The 20,972-nt window shown below is 44.4% G+C and overlaps 2 protein-coding genes across 2 annotated transcripts in view; one reads left to right on the top strand and one right to left on the bottom strand.

The window, feature by feature from the left end:
• Window positions 1-10,870, bottom strand: part of MMRN2 (multimerin 2) — a 21,239-nt gene extending 10,369 nt beyond the window's left edge. The window contains exon 1 of the mRNA XM_010296187.1: window positions 10,587-10,870. Coding sequence (XP_010294489.1) covers window positions 10,587-10,870 — 284 coding nt within the window. The remainder of the gene's footprint in view (window positions 1-10,586) is intronic.
• A 7,798-nt stretch (window positions 10,871-18,668) lies between these two features.
• SNCG (synuclein, gamma (breast cancer-specific protein 1)) lies at window positions 18,669-18,789 on the top strand (the record flags this gene model as incomplete). Its single annotated transcript, XM_010296189.1, has 1 exon — window positions 18,669-18,789. A coding segment is annotated over exon 1 (121 nt), but the record flags the coding sequence as incomplete, so codon positions are not given.
• Between the last annotated feature and the right edge of the window lie 2,183 nt (window positions 18,790-20,972).

Genomic DNA, 20,972 nt, shown 5'->3' with positions numbered 1-20,972 from the left:
AGCAGGACCTGTGATTCCCCCAAACATCCCTTGATGCTCGCTGGGTTGGGGCTGTTAACTATTCTGAACCAAAACAGTAAGCTCCGTAGTTTAAATCACAGTCTTGTTTTCCATTGGCATGAAATCAGTTGCACAAGGGGCTTGAGGCCTTCATCACGCCCTCACAGTAAAGCACCTGCAGAGGAAGCAGCTCTCTAATTGCATGAAATTGCCTGTCCTGATAAAGACCACCTGCATCTCAAAAACTGAGCTACTTTGTTGTGTTAGGTGTCCATGGGACCGGTGTATTAGTGATGGCAAGAACTGGTCAGTATGTTTTGTTTTGTTTTGTTTTTTTAACAATGTTCTTCCTGATACTGCCGCTGGCAGTTCAGTACTCGAAAGTTTGGCGCTGGAAGGTTTGAATGCCCAAGAGTGTATCTGATGAGTGAGCAGGTGCTGTTTTCACATGGTTTGGGGTTTTTGCTCTTGTCTGGCTTCTCTAAGGGTCTGCTGTTCTACCTCAAGTAGAACAGCATCCAGTATCCATTCTCTTCACAGCCATTACTATTAGCCTTAGAGCTCGCTGGCGTCAATATACGCAGCATACCTGCTTAGATGAATCCTGGAGAACAACTAGGAATCGTATGCCGTATTAAATTCCTTTCCTGTAAGAAATCAAAACTAGTTTCTCAGAATAAAAGTAATGTTAGGCCTTATACAGTATCGATCATGTCAGCTGGGGTGTTTGGAGAAATCAGGAGGTTCTTGTACTCCATGAGTTTGGCGGAGCTTGTGTTACAATGGAGCAGAGCATTGTGTGGGGGAGCGCTGTGTCTGATGAAGAACAGCTGAACTTTAGGCAGTATATTTTTAAATGGGAACACAGGAACCAAATCTCTGATAATCAGCATATATGGAAAAAGTTTGCCTCTCGGAGCGAGGCGCAGAAACAATGGGGAACGGAGTCCCGCACAAAAGCGGAAGCTGCGGCCGGGAGAAGGGGAGGAAGCCGCGAGGAAGCTGGAGACATCAGGAGGAAAGGGCAGACAGCCTGGGCTTGCTGGGACGTACAGAGCCTTTTCTGCTCCCCCGTTTCTTACGGAAAATGTGACTGATTCCAGCGAACACGCATGCAAGCAAAACCCTTCGTCTCTTAGAAGCGGGTGCAGGAATCTGGCAAAGCCTGTGGCGCTGGGAAAGCTGAACAGGCAAGCAGGCTGCTGCAGCCTTGGCTGGGATTTCAAGCCGAAAGAGCTGTTTTGGTGAGCTGTAGTTTTAAGGCCTTTGCAAGTGACTGAGGGAATTTTTGTGCCTCTTATCGGTGGGAGTCTTGTTTCCTATGGGACTGACCCAGAGGACAAATCCTCAAGTTTTTATTAAATCATTACTCTTTGAGAGTCAAAGGCTCTGCTCATATCACGGGGCAGTTCAATTAAAGCCAGTAGACCACCACGCATGCTCTGGCTGACATCTGCCTCGAGGTGTGCCTGTGTCTGCCAGGCTTTGTAAGGCTGCATTGCTTTGCAGTGGTCGGTGAGGGATGAGTCACTCAGAAGCAGAGACCCAGTTTGTGCTTGCATTTAAGCTGTCCTCTCTCATGTGCCCAGCCAGCCATGCTAGGAGTGGCTTTTCCCCCTCGAATCCTCTGCTTTTCTCCTGGGGAAATACAGTGACGGGCGCCGCGGCTGGAGCTCGCTGGCATTGTTGCTAGGTGCAGCATCTTGGGTCTGCCCGCGGCATGCCTGCCAGATCCAGGCAGGAGCCCGCATTCCGTGTGGAAACCTCCTTTTAAAACAGGATTCTTTGGCTTTAGTGTTTTGTTGTTTCCTGACAAAAAGAATCCACTCCCCATGAATTATCATCTGGGCTGATTTGTTTTTCCCACCATACACAGCTCCCAAACAAGCCCTTTGAGTCACGTAAGCCAAATCTAAACCAAATGTTTACATGCATCAACACGTGTGTGAGCAAGAATGTAGCATCGTATGACTGTGAGTACGTGTGCTATCCTGCACATGTAAAAGTGCACACAAATGTAATAGAAAATACGAGGATTCCCTTTCAAAACCTGTTAATGTGTTGGAGATACCTGGTGGGCTTCCCACATGTAGAAAGGGCTTATGTTGTATCAGAAATTGAATCAATGATTGATCCCAACCCGATGGTTACTTTGGACAATTATTAGCATTATGCAGAACGAATAGCATAAAAAAAGGGGAATTTGATAGGCTCTCCATAAAACTTCCTTAATTGGTGGTCACATTTCTTTATGTCCATTTTTCTATACTATCTGCTTACTAGTTGTCCCTCGCTTGATCTTAAAAGCTTATTCATGGAGCTGAAGTGCTACACAATAAGCATGTTTTGGTTTTAATAACAAAAACTTTTAGTTGTTTTGAGTTCCATGAAACTTACCAAAACTTGCCTCAAATAAGTAAATAAGGCCTGTTTTTCCCATCTGTAATGAGCTGCAATATAGGCGCATGTGCCCAAAGGTGAATCTTTTATTGCAGGATTTTTTGCATATCTTGTCAAATGCTTCCTTTAAGGAAACTTTGATATCTGTTACTAAAAATACTCCTTGACTGTATTAACCTTGAGGGAAAATATGTCATTCTTTAATGTGAAGTGGAACAATTTAAAGACTTGCAAAGGCTAGATCTGAAGTTCAGTGAGGCGAGCGGGACTTCTGCTGGCACCAGTGGGCTCTGAAGTTTCAAAGAGCTGCTCTTTCACAAATAGCACTTTATTTATGCAGCTGGTTTCTGGAACACAGCAGCTTTGTGTTCTGCTCCTGCATTTTTTTCCCTCTTTGTAATTATGTCGCTTCATTCACTGAATATGTAACCAGCCTAACACCCTCTGCTTTTATTCTCTTTAATACAGTTTCCTTTTGATTCAAGCCTCTGCTACCAAGGAGAGAGGAGAAGAAACAAGTTGCCGATGAGGGGAGCAGAAGAGCTTTCTCTCTGACGTGGTGAATGGTAACGTTTATCCCAATACTGCAAGTTAGAGCAACACTTAAGGGCACCCTAGCAAATCCAGGGCTACAAATGTTTAATTTGTTCAGTTGCTTTTCCTGTTTTACATTCCAAGCAAATTTAATCCATTTTCTTTAGCCAGGAAAAAAGTATTTGAATAACTTTATCTACTAAGACTAGGTAGGTCTTTTCCTAGGCTTTCTTCTAATCTCCTTATTGAATAGAGTCTTCACATGCATCTATCCATTTCTGCCTTACTTGAGTCAACTGTATTCTTTTGTCTGAGGTTAAATACATCTGATGACAAGGCAATCTGTATTTAAATCAGATTCAGCAAATTTGTGTTAGCTCAAGCTCCTCTTATTTGAACCTTTAAGGTCTTTAAACTAAAAACTGATCTTACAATATTTTTTTCTTATTTTGGATACTACTACTGCTTTTACTGAAACACAGCAAAATGTAGGCAGTGCTATCTCTGATTCTAGGATTTGGCTGGGCTACTTTATATGATAGCAAACAAAATAAAACCCACAGAACCAGGAGATAAAGCAAGATGGCTGGTGTGCAGTAACTATCACTCTGCTCAAATGAATACTGGGTAGTCGCTTTTTTTATACAGCGCTACACTGACAATCGCAGCATGATAATGAGCGTAATTCCCCCCAGCTCAGCTAGGTACTTCCATACTTTATTTTTCGTAGTTACATGTTCTCATGATTGGCACTGCAATGCATAATTTTAGATACTTCCAGTGGTCAGTGGAATTTTTGGCTGAACAAAAGCTTCAGGACTTCAGGACGTTGTTTTTCCATAAGTTTTATTATTCCTTTGGCTGTACAATTGAGTTGTCCTTCACATCAGTTTCCTCAAGTTTCAATTCTCAAGGAAGCCAGCTTCTATAATTACTTGGAAAACTCCTGTCCAGCCATTTCTGTGTCTACCACTGAGAGTGCAGAACTTTTCAGGTCTGTGACACTTTCCTTTTCTATACAGTGCAAAAGGCACCAGATAAGCAATTATTGCTGCTTAAATATGCTACAAGATGACAATAGAGGACTGTGTTGTTCTAATTTAATCAAGTGATTTTCCACTAACTTGTGCAGAATGCCTCCTGATTCATACCAGTTGAAGTGGGGGGAAAAAAAAGTGAGGCATTAGCTGTGGAATAATCTATGTTCTGTTTTTCCCGCAGTGCTAAGTTCTCACTGATAAGAAAAAGCAGCCTTAATAAAATAGAGGTAAAATATCACATTTAAATGAATCTAAACTAGGACTATGCCCATCAGTTTTAAGACAGACGTATCTTTTTATTTGTTATAGAATGGAGAAGGTATTCAGGTGTTGAAAAAGGTGCTGCCTCTCCGAGGGATCCCGGTGTGCCACTGGGGTTTTAATTAGCAGACAGCGAGTAATCGCTGGTGGTCTATCAGCGAATTCTCCAGCTCTTCCCGAGCAGCCAGCAGCCCTGTATTACCATCAGATAGTAGAAATTACCATATTTCTCAGGCAGGGTCTGGGATCTTCCTGCGACTCATCCCCCGAACCACCCTGGTTTTCACTGGGCTTTAAGTAGACTGACTGGTTTACCTTACGAGCTGGGCTGAAAAGAGTGGCAGTGGTAGTTTCAAATGTGTGGATTTCCATACAGTGCTGGAAGTCCTCCAGAGCCCTGAGCAATGCTGGTTGAATGCCACTTTTATTCCACAGTAGTGCCAGTTAGTCTGTTATCAGCTGGGACTTGTCCTGCAGAATGTCCTAAAGACTTAGTGCAGTGAAGACTTTCTGAGCAAATCCAGTCCTGAACCTAGAGCCTCACTAGGAGCAGGAGCTCAAGAGAAAGCAGGCTGGGCTGGGAGCTGGTTTTGAGCCAAGTCCAACTGTTGAACAAGCTACTTCAGAGAAATAAATGCAAGAGGTTTTTCCTCTTCACAAAGCATCACAGCCATTACCTCAGTTATATTATCCTCCCCATGATACAAGCTCTCCAGCCAGCTCAGGGGTCAACTTACGCTTGGATTTCATCTTTTGATTTCTGCAGACTTAAGTTCACCCCTAGTTGTGTTTTGGGCATGAGTGTGATTTTGTTCAGGGTTGGCCACCGATCACTCGTTCAAGGGGTATTGACCCTCAGGAGTAGGAGGGCTTCGGATCCACGTGGTAATAGTGCTGATGGTGCTTCTGTGGCTATGCTGAAATAAGAGATCCTTTGCTATCTGCTGAAAGAATTAATTGCTACAGCTTGCACTAATGAGCTGTGTAACAAAGGAAATAAAACAACCCTTTGGGCGCAGAGAGTTCAATAATTCCTGTAGCGCATGCAATGAAGCTGTGTCATTTGCATCAAATACACTAATGGGGAGCCCTTCCACCTGCAGCTGTGCAGCTCAACAGGAGAGCCAAGTATCGAGTGGTGGTTTTGGTCAGTAGCCACTGTCTGAGGCAAAAGCTTAATTGGAGAATTTCCTAAAGTCCTGAAAGCAGCCAAGTGCCTAACTTTGATAGGAAACCATTGCTTCTGTTAATGAACTTGGCACTGCAAAAGCTATTGTTGAGCACTCAATGGCCATTCCACTAGTTTGCAGGATGTCAGGGGCTGAAGATCACATTTGGCTGCATTTCATCCAAACGTGTTTTATTTTAAGCATATGTTCTATGCCCCTTTGTTGAGAAATTCAGTATCCATAAGGTTCCTAAGAAAGTCCCTGTCTAATTTTGAAGAAATGGATGAGTCAGTGTGAAACGGGTCTTAATGAAATCAATGGATATTTTCCTGTAAAAGCAGACAAAGAAAATAAGCTATTAAGATTGAGCATTGTTCTGACTTTCCCTAGAATAAGACTGATTTGGGTTTTCTCTACTTCAGAGGATAGTTGTTCTGTGTTTTGATACCCTGTGTAATCAAAAAGAGAGACGTACTTCTTTGTGGCTGTCTCCATGCCGAATTAAAGGAAGAGGTGTGTGTTTCAGTGAGATAACAACGCACCTGGTTGCCATCAGGAAGCCTTCCTGTAAGGAAGGGTGACTTCACAGAATCGTGTGTCCAAACCTCAAAATATGTTAATGCAATTAAGGATTTACTTATGCTGAAGATTTCTGCCTTTGCTATTTATAGTTCAGGTGGTGGGGGTTGGTTTTTATTGGTGGTTTGTTTTCGTTTTTTGCAAACACATTGTAATGGTAGGAAAAATCCCAATAAATGCAAGACTGAGCATGTGTTTCCAGATTGAAGAGAAAGAGAGAGAACTAAAGCACCTGCCCACCCAGAGGGCAAATCCAAAACAGGGACTACTTGGCAGTGATTACACTTTTGGAAAGATGGAGGAGGAGGTCTGTGGGACTTTGTCATAGCTGGGGAAACCAGCTTTAGTTGCCGTGCTCCTTCCCATCTTATCACCACGGTCCATTTCTCCCTTACCGTGTGAGCCATCCGTTTGGGGACCAACGCTGACAGCGTGCTTACTGAGGGAGAAAGTTAAAAATAACCTCTGCTTTTTCCTAAGTTTATTTTTAACCCGGAATGCTTAAGTGTTCTGGTTTACTGTGTTACTTGACAGACAGGCCAGGCCAACTGAGTGTCCAGGCAGCTTTGGGCTTTGCTGTCAGAGGTAGCATGTGGTAGAATTGCACCTTTTAGATGCTCCATTTATCTTTTTTTTAAATTTTTTAAATTAAATATGAACACTAAGTGCATGAAATCTGAGTTGTCAGCCTGACTGTTCTTGGTGGTGTGGGCACATGGATCAGATTAAAGCCAGCCGGCTGCGGCTCTGATCAATGCCGAGAAAAGATAGGAGCCTTGGTCTACAGTGCTCTACTAAGGATGCTTTAGTGCATTGCTTGATTTGAGAAATAGTCTGTTTGTTAGGGAGAGAAAACAAGCCCTTCTGAGTGTAATAACAGTAATAACATTCCATAGATCTCGAATCAATAGAGGTAAATCCATGGCAAGGGTACAGAGATGGCATGTTCTTCCCGGAGCCAGGCAGCCTTTCCTTTCAAAGGCTGGGTCACCACGTTCCTGGCCCCCATACAGCCGCATGGAGGAGGACACGTGCATCCAGTTCTGTCTGCCCCGGTCTGAACTGTACAGCCTAGGCAAGGGCACACAGCTATATGCTTACATGGCCCTCTCCTTCAGCTCCCCTGAGGCCAGCTCAGCCCTGCCTTGCTCAAGTATGTCTCGTTACCAAGTATTTGATGGAAGCTGCTCTAAAGAAAAATCTCCAAGGTGGCTTGTCAGGTTAGGATGAGTTTTCACAAACTATCAGGTACGTCATCCGCATAGCAATTGTCAGGATAACAACAGTGATGTATTATCTCCTTGACATATTTATTATCCATTTCAATATGACCTGATCAAACAGCAGCTGAACTGGTTACACCTAGTGGTAAGTATTAGAGTAGGCAATAAGCTAATGCAAAGCTAATGGAAGCTCTTATTTGATATTTGCTGGATCACTTCTAGAACTTCCACATAACTGGTCATATCTCGGGCACCTTGTCAAGCCTTACTTTAGCTGCCTGTATCCACACACCGGTTGGAAAAGGAAGAGGAAAGCCACCGGTAACAACAGAGCGTTCCCATGAGGTACTGCATTAGGGCATCTGTCTTATATGGGAAATAAAGAGTGCAAATGTATTTATTACCTTTTTTGGGTGTTATGCATTGAGTATTTATGAAAACCAGAACCTGTTTTTACTGTTCGTGCTCTTCATCTTCCGTTGCTAAAACAAATGCTAATACAGTCTAGCAATTTCACAGGACAGATCTCTTTATGTACTTGTGCTTTCATTTCCCTTTTTAATTCTGCAGAAAGTTTGGGTACACATGGATCCATTTACCTCAGCCATAGAATAAAATATCTAAAGTCAAACCAATTAGCTCACAGCTGCTATGGGGGTGGGAAGAAAAAAGATTATTTCCTTTAGAAAGTTGGTCCTTTTTTATATTTTTTTTTTATTTTGTAAATAACAAGTACAGACACCTGTCCACTTTGAAGATGCAGAGCTTCTCTGGTGCACTCGGGTACAAGCAACAGCTGAGATACTAAACCATTGCCCAGTTCTTCCTCTAAAGAATAGTTAAAACAAAAAGGATTATTATCCACACATTTCTCTCTTTTTAAAAAGTCACCTAAAAGTCAGTGAGTTCTTACTGATTTTCTTGTTTTAAAACTCTTACTAGAATAATCGTGTTATTCTGAGAGGAATTCATTAGTGAAGTAACATGTCCAAGCATTTGACTGGGATCTGATGAGTTATTTTACCTTACATGCTGAAACAGAAACCAGAGGATTCTGTCTGACTAGTTAATAGTCGTGATGGTCTCAATTATTCAAATAGGTGCAATAAAGAAAAATAATAATCTAAATTTTAAAATAATCTGAGAATAGTTTGTAACAACCACTAGTTCTAATACACAGGGAAAATAGCAAGAAGTTTGTTAGAAAATTACAAGAGTCAAAACTTTCTCAGAGACAAAGTTACCATAGATCTCGTTTGTTTGTTTGTTTGTTCGTTTCCCAGTTCTAAAAATAAAGCGTTTTCTTATTTCAAAAGCAGACTAGAAGTGGGACATAGTTTTGGTGGAAAATTATTCTCACCACCCCAGGCTTTTTTATGGCATGTCTTCATCTCTCTGTATGTTTTAATTCCTGATTAACTCCTGATGCTCTTCTTGCTCTCCCCTGTAGAGCTACAAGCCCAGTTCCTCGATGTTTTTTCCAGGACATGTGTCACATGTAGGGAGGAAATACCAGACTCGTGACAACTTCTTGTCTCTGCATAACAGGCTACTCCAGCCGTAAGCACCTGCCATGCTCCTGAGGACTTCAGGCTCTGGAGGTACATTGCCTCAACCATTTGCAACGGCTTTTAGAACGTGGACTGCAGTTACAAGGGGAGCCGTGCTGTCCCTTCTTATTCACACTCTCTCCCCTCACTTTTGGACACTTTTGTGTGCACCGTAAATGCGATAGCTCTAGCAAAAGAACAAATCCCTTCAAGCTACTGGCAGTGGCTTTATTTTGATTGCCTGTAGTCATCAACATAGCTTTATAACTGGGAAGAATGTTGTGGTTTGACTCCTTGGGCAACTATCTCCATAAAAGGAGGAAGTATTTCTCTTCTTGGGAGGAAATTGGGATGAGTAATAGCTGGTGCTGAACTGAATTACACAAGCTGGTGCTGAACAAAGTTACAGAGCAAAGGAAGAAACCCCTATTAGGGCAGTATATTGCGGCGTCGTGCTGACATACACGTGCACCTTTTTACGCCGTTGAATTTTCATAGTACTTATAATTTTCGGGCTGCTTTTGGCATTTCAACCAGCAATCAAATGGTTACCGCTGTGCAGTATAATGTGGAAGTCCAGAGCACCACTTAGGCTTTGTTTTCCTTCCTCTTGACAGCGTCTGAAATGCATTAACCAGGAGTTGGGGAATTAACAGTGCCCGTCATTATCGAACACTACCCACCAGGAAACTGGAAATCAACGCTTACAGGCTTTAGAAAATGACTTAAGGTTAATGGTGGGAGGTACAGATCTGTGGGAAGACGTAGTATGAAGGACAACAGGGTTTTAATACACTTACTATGCTACATGCAGAAGGGAGTCCTTAATTTTACATGTAGATGAGATTAGAAACAAGATAGCATGCTTTAGTTTGCATGAAAGGAAAGCGTGACATGAGCAAGATTTTATAGTCTTTTTCCATCTCCCTTTTTTCCTTTCCTCAAGAGCATTTAAAGGGGAAAAATACCAGGGCATCCTAAAGCACTGAGCTGTGAACAGCACTCGCTGTGCTGCGGTTTCAGCTCTCCCAAACAGGGCTCTGCAGTACCCATCCATCAGAGCTATAAAAGATTGATTCATTCACTGTCCTGCTTGGTTTTCATCTATTCTAAACATTTAGAGACCTACTTATGTGCCCGTAAAACTTACAAAAATCATAGTGCTTGGAAAGCTTTCTAGTGAAACGTATGCCTTTTCCACTCAGGATGGCTACTCTTCTGCTACAGATTACCATAAGAAAGCATTTCACTGTCACCAAAACCTTTTTGGAGGGTTGAATTTGTAGTCATTTTCATGCTTATTTATTATTCTTTACTTTGTTATATTTACTCCTCGCTATTTTTATTTTGCTAACATCCTGCTATGCTTTCCCTCTCCATTTCCAAGGCCCAAGTCTGCAGCCAGGCACATTCCACTGATGGGCAAATGTTGCCATGATCAGCAAAAATAATCAGCATTGGTTTGTGATGAGAAAAACTCAGTAAATTAATTTCCTGTAGTTTGGCTTTGCCAGGTTTTGTTTTATGGTGCTACAGCACAACTGGAAGGTTTCACTGCCAGCTGCGTCCAGACCCCTAACCCCATCGTGCCGCCTCGGACTAGGCAAAGAACCAGTCCTGTTGTCGTTTTCGTCCTCCGCAAGCACTTCAGCCTTCTGCTTCTGTAGGTAAAACATTTAAACGCCTACTGTTTGTAGGATTGATCCCTAAAATCTAATATATTTTAATGAGAAGCTTCTATTGAAAATGGTCCTTTATCAACAGGATGGGAAGGTATCAGACAGGATTGCGCTATCGTTATGAGTAAGACAGACGCGTTGGGGTACTTACCCATTTCGGGACTGTGGACTCGCAGCTTCAAAATCCTCTCTCTCTTCCTGAGGTGAGGAGATCACACTTGAAGGGTAATCTTGAGTATCCTCCCTGAGCCCTTCTGCCTCCCAGTAACCTTCTCCCTCGTGTGACAGAGGATTCCTCTGGGGGTATGCAGAGGTCTCATAAGTTGCTGGCTTTGAGCTGAGCACCGAACCATCATGATACCCATGATGGTCCGAGTGTTTGACCAGCCTTGCCAATCCTATTGTATTACAGATGAGCAAAAGCTTCACTAGCATCGTGGGGTTTTTCCCCACCCAGTTACACCTGTCTCTTGTTCGCTTCTCTGAAGCTCAGCCTGGATTAATTCAGGAATGGCCCGGCAATATTCTTTAACTGGAAGGTTGGAAGAAGGAAGGAGGGAAAAAAAAAAAAAAAAAAAAGACTTGTAACAAAGAGCGGAAAAAGCTTTCGACCCTCCCAGCTACTGTGGAAACGTCCGTGGCTATTGAACAATGTGAGTCTGGTTCCTGTGTGGGGCTCAAACGTCTCTGACAGAGGGGAAAAAAAAGGTGGTAGGAATATAGCTTATTCAAGGAACTTCTGAGCTTGGCTGCCTTCTAAACTTATCTGTGAACAGGAACTTGGCTTTTATCAACTGCCTTCTCCCTCAGGCACAGGAAAAGGATGTTAGCTTAAAGGAAAGGAAGAGAAAAGAAAGGAAAGAAAATATTGAGTGGTGTAACAGACTCTCATTACAGTGCCAGAAAATGTCACAGACCTGCTTGCTCCAGTGTCTGCACTATTTTTTTTTTTTTTTTTTTTAAGGCTGAAATACCCTGGCTTTAGCAACAGCATACGCATGGTATGTACAACAAATTATGGTTATTAAGGTATTCAGAATAAATGCACAGCAAAAAAGAGCTTACAAACATCCATTTTTGTGTGGTCTTTGCAAAGTAACTCTGAATCGTATTCTGTTCGCGTCAAAGTGGAAGATTTTCATGAAGTAGACCTACAGAGGGGTCAGGATTATCGAGCATTTTTAAGAATTTCTGTTTGGGTTGTCATCTCTGGATCTCATGCCTGATTTTTTTGTGCATTTTTAATTAGCATTACAAAAAAACACTTAGCAAGAGCTGCTGTAAAGAGCTACCTCTGTTACCTCACCCTAATAACTTAAAAAAAAAAAAAAAAGAGGTTGGATGTGGTTTTATTACTGGTCTTGCTTCACTTGATGGTGCTGCTTTTAGTTTTATTGCTATTATAAACTGTATTTCTTTTCTCACTGCCTTGCAAGGTGATACGCTCTTTTGAAGAATAAAATGAGGGAGAACGATGCTCTGCTGACAGAAGAGGTGGGAATGCTGGTGCAGGACTGCTCGATCACGTCTCGGTTTGAATGATGAGATACGCAGCCCAAAGTTCAGTACGTTGTGCAGAGCATTAAATGTAAAGCTTTTCTGGAGTCATTCCAATGCCAGCTGAAAAAGGGAGGATAAAATCTCTCTAGGATTTTGGAAGGCCTCGTTATTAAAGGCTGTGAATTTGCATCTCTATCACTGGTTGGATCTGCACCCCTCTCCTTCTGATCGCCCCTCTTTTATGCTTAATGGAAGAAGCTAGAAAAATGCAGAAATGCCCTTACTGATGGGTGACGGACACCGCTGTGTAAGAGCAGTTAAGCCCTAGGGCAGTGACAGTGGCACGTGGGGCAAGGTAGAGAGAGATTGTGATAATTTTAAGGGCAAAACCTGCTCTTGCTGTTGTAGTCACTTCTCCAGGGAGATGAAATCACAAGTGCTGGACTGAAGACTGAAAGAAATAAGCAACTTCCCTCTCCTTCCTGCTGCTTTTATTTCAGAATTGTGTGCATCCTGCTATAATACCTGTTAATCTGCGAATATTCTATGTGCCATGTTTCACATGCGAATGTGCTTTTCTTACAAGTAACTGGATGTGACATAAGCATCGTGTTTGTTTACTTAATAAGACCCATTGTTGGGAAGGAACTGAAACAAACACGAGACAAAACAAACGACAGGCTTATAACCCGAACTGCTGCGTGATCGTGGCTTGCAGAAAAGTGATTTTGTGCTACAGATACTGAAGTTGTCCCACTTGTGACCTACTTCCAAACACTTTGGGCTTGTCTTTCAATATATACCTTGCCACTTAATCTTAACTCATCCATTAAATCTTTGTTCTTGGTGGATGTGATACCTCCCAAGGGGTGGGGCGATGTTTCTCTGCCGCCCTCCTGGCTGGGAGCACCTGCTGCTCCTTCAGGTGCAAGGACCCGTTCTCTGGGCCGTCGTGACGGTGCTGCCTGCGAGCGCAGCAGTCGGGAGGCACAGGTTGCTCAGCCGTTTGCGAGTTAGTAATTTAGCGTGACTTTTTGGTAGCAGTTATGAAAGATGTTAAAATATTGAGCACGCCGGGGACTGACGTCTCTTCCCTTGTGACGGGCACAGCATAGGATGCTGCCATGGACACATGGAAGGTATGAATTACTCAAGCGACCTTCCTTACTGAACACTAGTTGAGGGTTCTGTCTAATAGCTGTTCTGATTTGGGGGTTCTGAATAACATATTTGTGTTACACGGTTGTTTCATAACACCAAATTTATTGGCAGACTGAGCTGTAAGTTTTCTTGCCTCAACATCTGTAGAGGGACAGGTAAGAGGAGTGTACCTATTTAGCAGCAAGATACACCACAATTTTGGCTCCTTTTTTTTTTAGCGATGGTGCCTTAGCATGGAACTAGGGAGAACAGACATACAAGGTCATTTGCTGTAACCATTTGCTCATTGCTTTCTGAGGTCAGTCTCTTCTAGGAGGTACCTCCTAGATGAAAAGGCAGCCGTGCACCAACTAACATCAATAGCTATCTTACTTTTCAGTTGCCTCGTTCAGGCTTGGTGTACGTTACAGAGCTGGGTACCGCTGCTGGAATGGAAGAAATGGGTGAGATAAATCAAATTTAAAACATAGTTTGGGAAATTATTTGGAAATAAGCGTTACTCCAAAAAAAAAGTACGTGAAACCCTGTCAGTAAGTGACGTGATAATAGCGCTGTGGAGATGTTTGGAGCTGCCCTGATACTTCTCGGAAGTTTCTAGCAGTTCTCAGAACAGGTAGACAAAAAACCCATCCCATTCACTCTTTATTTTGGTAACTCAGTTAGACAGGTGACAGGTCTTGTTCCTCCACTCTTGGTCACCAGTCGTTAGTGGCTTTTTTTTTTCCCATGCCCTTATTCATGAGAATATTTTCCCCCCAAGTATTTCTGAGAACTATTTCTTCAAACTATTCAAACTAGTCTTCAGACTTCGAAGTAGTCTTGAAGGATTTGATATTGCAATTTACACCAGATTAACCGGTATGCCCTGGGGTCTTGCAGGTAGCTGTCAGGACTACTCTTGTCTTGTCTGGTAACTAGAACCATTTCCATTAAAGGCTGACTCCTCCAGTGTTGCTTGCCTGAGAATTCAATGTCCTCTTTGCAATTCCATAATCAAGTTGTCAAATACCAGCACCGTCTTCTGGATGACCTGCAGAAGATGTAAAAATCTCATTTTGGCCTCGTTCTGTTTGTTTAGAGTCAGAGCCCTGCAGCTACAGTTGGATGGGAGGTGAGTGACCACGCAGTAAACGCTGCCAAACAACACGCTTGATAAATGGCTCGTACGTACTTGGAAAGCAAACGCGCTGGCTATTCCAGTCGGTGTCTCTCTGGAGGAAGAGCCCTAAGAAATTAAATTTTCAATTAATAGATTCAGATTTTTGTTTGTTTCTTTTGTATCTTCCCAGATTAACTGCCTGCTCCATAACGCTCTTAATTATAGACTTAAATTCAGAATCTGTGTATTTGAAAGAAAAAAAAAAGCCTTGGAAAACATTTAAAAATCCAAGAAAAGATGGAATTATTTTAATAAGCGTATGCTGCTTTACATTCATATATCCCAGCTCCAAATCTCTGAAGCAGACTGAATAACTTAACGTATTTTATGTCTGGGAAGATGAATAGGACAGTTTTGTTGATAGCTGCACAGCCTGGGGATAACTTCTTATGAGGCATCGGTTTTTAGATCCGGAAAACGCTGTCTCATTCCCTGCCCGCTGCCGATGCGCGCGCATGCGCGTGCAGCAGCTCCAGGGAAGGGGAGCACGGGGAGAGGAGTATCGGGTGGGGCTGCTGGGCTAGGAAGCGATTCCTTTCAGTGGTCTGTCTGCCAGAGGAAGAAGATGAATTCTTGTTGACTATATTTTCATTAGCCTGCTCGAAAGCTATCAACGGCTTTCGACGGCAGAGATCCGTCACGGAAGGCTGCTGTACTGGCAGCGCTCTGCTCGCTGTATGCGTGCCTTAAAAATGGCTCGTCCGTCAGCCGTCACGCTATTCATTCCCTGGGAGAGGAAATTACTCATTAACTATGCAAACGTACATGCACGGATTCGAGTCCTAAACGGTTTGCCAAGAGGATGTCAGAACTGCTTGTTTTCATTAGGGCATGAAAATGAATGACCTGAGACAGTTCTCCCTTCTGCATTTTTAAGTTCTCAAAAATGGAGGGGAGTGGGAGGATTTCTGTTTATACAGAGCAAGGTTTGATCCTGTTAATGTTAATATTATTCTCCATACAAAAACTTCCTGAAGAAAGGATATTTACCAGCCACAAAAGCAGTCTGTCTTTCCTTTCCTTACCTGTCTTGCAAACAACAGCGTACACCATTTAAATACTTCAATAAAATTGGCCAAATCCCACTCCTTTCATCCAGCCGGGTGCCTTTGTCCGCTGTTAGTCTCCAGCATAAGCTCATCATTAAATGACAAGGTTAAGGTTTTCTGTGCGGGGAAACTTGCAACCGGGAAAATTAAAGAGGGAAGAGACACAAAATTAAGTAAATCCTGTTTTCTTCTGTTGCAGACACAAAGGAAAAAAGGTCAGGGAATCTTGAGTTCTGCTTTGCAGTCTTGTCTTGCCCGTGTATCTGTGCTTTGGGAGTAGGTAGACTTGAGTTAGACTTGTCTTGCCCATATTCCAGAGTTACTGGCAGGCGCTGCGCAGGCCTGCTTCCAGATATTGGCCACCAACACCCAGAGAGGGGTTTAGGCGCGTGGGAGGTGAGGGACCGCACCTTTCGGAGACCTTCACGAAACTACAGTCTTATGCAGCAAGAGACTCGACGGACAAGCCTGAGCAGCCAGAATTCAGACTTCTAATGAACATCAGTTGGATGGTTTGTCATTGCACAAGTCAAGACAAGGCTGTCTTTTGGTATTCTGCAGATCAGCTAAATGTTTGTGTGATACGAATTTGTTTGCAAAGTGATACGAACTAAACTCAACAGAAAAAAATGGGTACTTCATGTCTAGCTTAACTGACTTCTCCCCAGCGTCCCAAGGTAGAGAACAGAGAAAAAGAGGTTGCTGCCAGGTGAGATAGGAATTTGGGCTTTCCAAATTGCCCGCTGGAGGAGCTTCTTTTTAGCCGCTGGGTTTGTTACCTAATACAAAGGAAAAACTTACCAGGCACGGAGTTGAGATCCTAGCAAAATCTTAAAGCCAAGGTTGCTTACATTAGCTCCTGTTGTTAGGTTTGCCTGAGGCAGGACTGGCAACAAATCAGGACTGAATCCTCTGCTTAGAATAGAAATAGGGTCCCGCAGTTGCCGTGCGGTGGCAGTCGCTCAGGAGCTGTTATTGATGCTTGCCCTATATAGATCACCTACGATGTTGTCTTGAGTCCAGAGCTTTCCTAAAAGGGTTCCAAGGTAAAACAATGCCCGTGCAAACTGCCTGCTGCCTTGGGAGGGATCCAGCGGCATTTAAATGCCTCTTGTGAGCTCTTTCTGAAGGTCATCAGGCGAGGAGAAGGCAGGAAAGGAGTATCCCACTCAAGTACTGGCTAATTCAATCTGGTGATGATTCATGTTTCATATCCCAGGATGGCTTGATATTTCATGTATTTGTTACCTTTTATAGCAACGCAAAATATGTAGAATTCAATTGTACAAATCACAATGGCAGAACAATAGCTTAACAAAATCAAAATACACTTCTCAGCCTTATCAGCCTAGGCATTCTGAAAATACCAGTAAAACCCATAACCCTGGGAAGCTCCGTTCTCTGTTTTAATGGTCTTTCAAAGCCTAGTGAAAAAGTAAACGGGCCCTGTAGCAATTCCCAAAGATGGTAAAGTCACTTCTTACCAAATGTGGTAAAAACGAGACTCCTGCCCTGCGCCTGACGGAGTCAATGGGAGTCTTGTGACTGACTCCAAGAGCAGCTAGGTCAAACCGCTGGTTGCGTGGCACCGTGGGACGCAGGTATCTTCAATTTAAGAATAGCCTGGGAGCAGAAACAAGCACCAGCTGTGCGCTTTGGGTAGTGGTCACTCAGCCAGCTAAAGGAAATTTTGAAAGATGGTAAAAAACCCTTTTTTTTTTTTTTTTACTCCTTGCTGCAACAGTCTAGAACAATGAGAGCTCCTATAATAATGTATATGTTGTGATGGCCTTCCTCTGAGTCTTGCACTTTTTTTAATTAGCAACTGATAAATGTTTTAGTCTGTCAGAGATTTGGCTCCTCTACATTCAAATAGAAATTTGTTCTTAATTTATAAATAAGGAGATTTATGTGCAGACATGCCACATGCCATTTTTATTCAGCCTTTTTTCTTTTCTGTGTAGACATTCCTCGTCTGACACTTACAGTGGCTTACAGACCACTACGCTTCGTGGCGTTATGGTGTGCTACCCTCCCATAATGCAGCTAAACCGCTGAATTTCGTATTCTGTTTGCCTGGTAAGGAAAACCAGCCAGAGCTGGTCAGGGTTTGCGCTCAGAGGCCAATGCTCCAAGGCTCCCGTAGTTTCAGATATGGCACTATTAAAAAAAAAAAAAAAAAAAAAATCACCTTGTTGCACCAGCAATTGCTTTTACAGGTGCTTGCACTGAATTTCAGTTTGCTAGTGGGACGAGAGCTGACGTGGGCCAGTCAGGATTTACTTCAGAAAACAATTTAGCTTGAGTTTAACTTCAAGCACGTTAGGATATCCAGCTGTGATTAATGATCATATGTTCTGGTATTTTTTCCTAGCGAGGCCTTGAGGCTGGATGGACCCTCTATGCAAACTGTAAGGTTTTCCCAATCGTCTTCTGTGGGTGGTTTCCTCGCCGCGCTGTGCTCCGCAGCACAGACCTCCGACGTGAGTGATGGCGTCGGTGTAAAGCGTCGTCTCACTGCAGCGGCAGAGCAGAGCTCTGTCTACAGCCACCCAGAAAAACAAATAGGAAACAGGATTTCCCCCAACAGGCATCTGGTTTTTCAGAAATGAACTGTTGTAATGGGATGTGCAGTCGAGCAAAACCCATCATTTACACTGACTGCCTTGAGACTTGACAAAGGTGGCGAATGGGAGTCCCAGCTCCCTTCACTTGAGCACCAGCTTTAGCTGCTTCCCTTTTTCTCGCCGTATTTAACAGAAATAATGTTCTTGTTACCATTTTGTGCAGGGCGGGTTCTGGTAACTGCCAGACCAAGAAACCTGAGCCTGTTTGTTTGCTACGAACGCGACCAGCTTTAGGTGCTCGGGGGACGCAGGAGAGCTCGCGTTTGCCGCCTGCCGCGGCCTCGGGGAGATGCCCTTTCAGGACCTCAGCGCTTCAGATAAAAACTCTCCCTCTTCACACGAGAGCATCCTTGAGTGAGAGCATTGCAGCATCTTTTTAAAGCTTCATTTGTCTGGAAATTTTCCAGACAGTCCCTTACCTACTGATGTCGTCCCCCTCCTCTCCCCCTCCCTTCTTAAATCTTCCCGAGCAGATCCGTATCATTAATATTTCAGTATCGGCCGTTCGCAGGCATTGGCTACGCTGCAGCGCGCCTCGTCAATAAGAGCCGGCAAAGGCTGAGAGGTTTGCCACACTGCCTTCATCCGGCGGCGGAGTAAGAGCGAAGGCAGAGGCTGGCAGAGAGAGCGAGTATCTGCCGAGGGTAAGGCTGCGTATCGCAGTCCCGCTCTTGCGGTGCTTTTTGCTGCTGTCCCTCGCTCAGATCGCCCAGGTAACACCCTAGCAAGCAGCAAGAATGGATGTCTTTAAGAAAGGTTTCTCCATTGCTAAAGAAGGTGTGGTGGCTGCTGCAGAAAAGACCAAGCAGGGAGTGACGGAGGCTGCAGAGAAAACTAAAGAAGGGGTGATATATGTAGGTAAGAGAGAACTATTTTCAATCTGCATTTGAGCATGAACACTGCCACGTAGATTGTCTCTGAGAAAGTCTGGGGAGATGATATCGTGGCTAAAGCTCGGGAGTGAACAGCGGAAGGTCTGGATAACATCCTCGGCTCTGCCACCGCCTCGCTGCGCCAGCTTGGGGTGCCACATCCTCCCCGTGCCTCAGTTTCCCACACCGTAAATTAGACCTAGACAGGGCCACTGCTTCCGGGGAGGCAGAACCAGCGCAATGGTGCGAGCAGGTGCCCGGGTGGCAGGTCTCTGTTCCGACGGTCACGGGCTGTTTGCAGGGCGGGTCACTCGCTCTTGGAGCATCTGAGCACTGCGAGAGGCGCGCCGCGGCGGTCCCTGAGAGGACCCAGCGGCGGTATTAAGTGGGGATCGCAGGACGCACCCGTTTCCCCACAAACATGCCGTTTTATCCTGAAACCCTTCTCTTGTTCACCGACCTGTTTCGTTCCCCAGGCACGCATTCATCTTGCTTTACGAGATTCATTTTGCCCCAAGGACAGGACCTGGAAACCAGCACGACGGGTGTCCTGCTGCCTCACGGTTAATGTGCTGTTTCAGAAACCGCCCCTTTCAAGGTCACCCTCGACACCCGCTCTCTCCGCTGCCTAGCGCATGCAGCTATATGGCTGGATGGCCAGATATTCCAGATACTACGAAGTCTACAAAGTCTTAGGTTCCCAAGACTGAATACCTCGTCGCCGATTACTGCCCCTCGCGCGGCTTTTTGCGGTTGCTAGATGTGGGAGGGGTGTTTTTAGTGGGAAAGTTTACATGCAGGCGCTTCCCGCTGTCATGCTCCGACGTCCCCAGCTGTGCATAGCTACTACGTTTAAATCAGCTCCACAGACAATAGCTACAGGCATGTATTTGTGCATTACAAATGAAGTACAAATTTTACGTGCAGCTGATCTGGTAGTATCTTCATCCTGAAATTTTAAATACTCAGCTATTGGCATGCTGTAAATGAACGTATGTAACGGTTCACGTTTCAGTTTGAAGCTGACTCGCAAGAAAAAGAGGTAGAGAGCATCCCTGTAAACGATTAAACTAACCACAGTAACTGAAACACCAGCCTGCAAAACGTCACATCTAGGTGTCAAACTGTGGCATCGCTACTGCTCCAGCTGCGTCCTGCTTTGAGTGGTGTCAGAAAGGGTTATTCTGAATTTTTATACATAATTCCTCACATCTCGGTTCAGTCGTGGTGTGTGTCTCCATACTGTGACCTGGTTTTCATTTTCGCACAGCCGTGAGGTCCAGAGCCTGCTCATGAGATACTAACCTTTTCAGTAAAGTTTTCTAAAAGCCTTCTTAAAACCTACATCTCTGCATGAGGATCAGATGAGGATCAAGGTGAAGATTAAGTCCTTTCTCCTTTTATTTTTTCGGTTTGGTAGGTTTGTGTACTGCCAATTCCTGCCCTGTCATGCACCGGATAGCGCTTGGCTTTGGGGCTGGCTCAGTTCCTGTTGCACGCTGGGCGATGATGCTCAGCCCTTTGGGGGAGATCCAGCCTTCCACAGGCAGGAAGGGAAAAGGCCAGATGCTGATGAGCCCAGAGAATTGATTTTTTAAATAAGCAGAGAAGGTGGAGGCCAGGTATATCGGTTAAAATGAGAATTAGCATGTTGTTCGTGCTGCGTTTTCTCACTCTGCCCCACGAAGGGTTAAGCAGAGACCCGACCTGTTCCTTCCCAGCTCCTTCCTTCGCAGAGCCCTATCCCAGCAGCTTGGTCTAGAGCGTGTTGTGTGACACAACCTGAATTTTTGGATGCGATGAGAAAATAACGCTTGTATAAAAGCTTGAGGGTCTTTTCAGAACATCAGGAAAGGGAGGAAAAATACCCAAAGCCTAGGACGGACGAAGTGGATCCCTGACTTCTATTCAGGTATGTGTTAACTCATTGCTGACCCTCCAAGGAGGGCTCTGGGTGTCTGGGCACAACCACCACCTCTGGCGAGTCCCTTGCTGCTGCCCCAGGAGAAGAAAATGATGCTCATTCAGAGGCATCCGCCTGGAGCGGACGGTGCTGTCGGGGCACTGCGGCCACCTCATCCCTCCCCTCTGAGCCACGCAGGTTGGGTTCCCCAGCCCGCGCCGGAGCGGAGCCGCCTCCTCGCCGCGCTCGCGCCGCAATGCGGTTGC

The sequence above is a fragment of the Phaethon lepturus genome, unplaced genomic scaffold (assembly GCF_000687285.1).
Source record: "Phaethon lepturus isolate BGI_N335 unplaced genomic scaffold, ASM68728v1 scaffold6161, whole genome shotgun sequence".
NCBI classification, from domain to species: Eukaryota; Metazoa; Chordata; class Aves; order Phaethontiformes; family Phaethontidae; genus Phaethon; species Phaethon lepturus.
The sequence above is the reverse complement of the archived record's forward strand: the minus strand, read 5'-3'. Positions and strand labels throughout refer to the sequence as shown.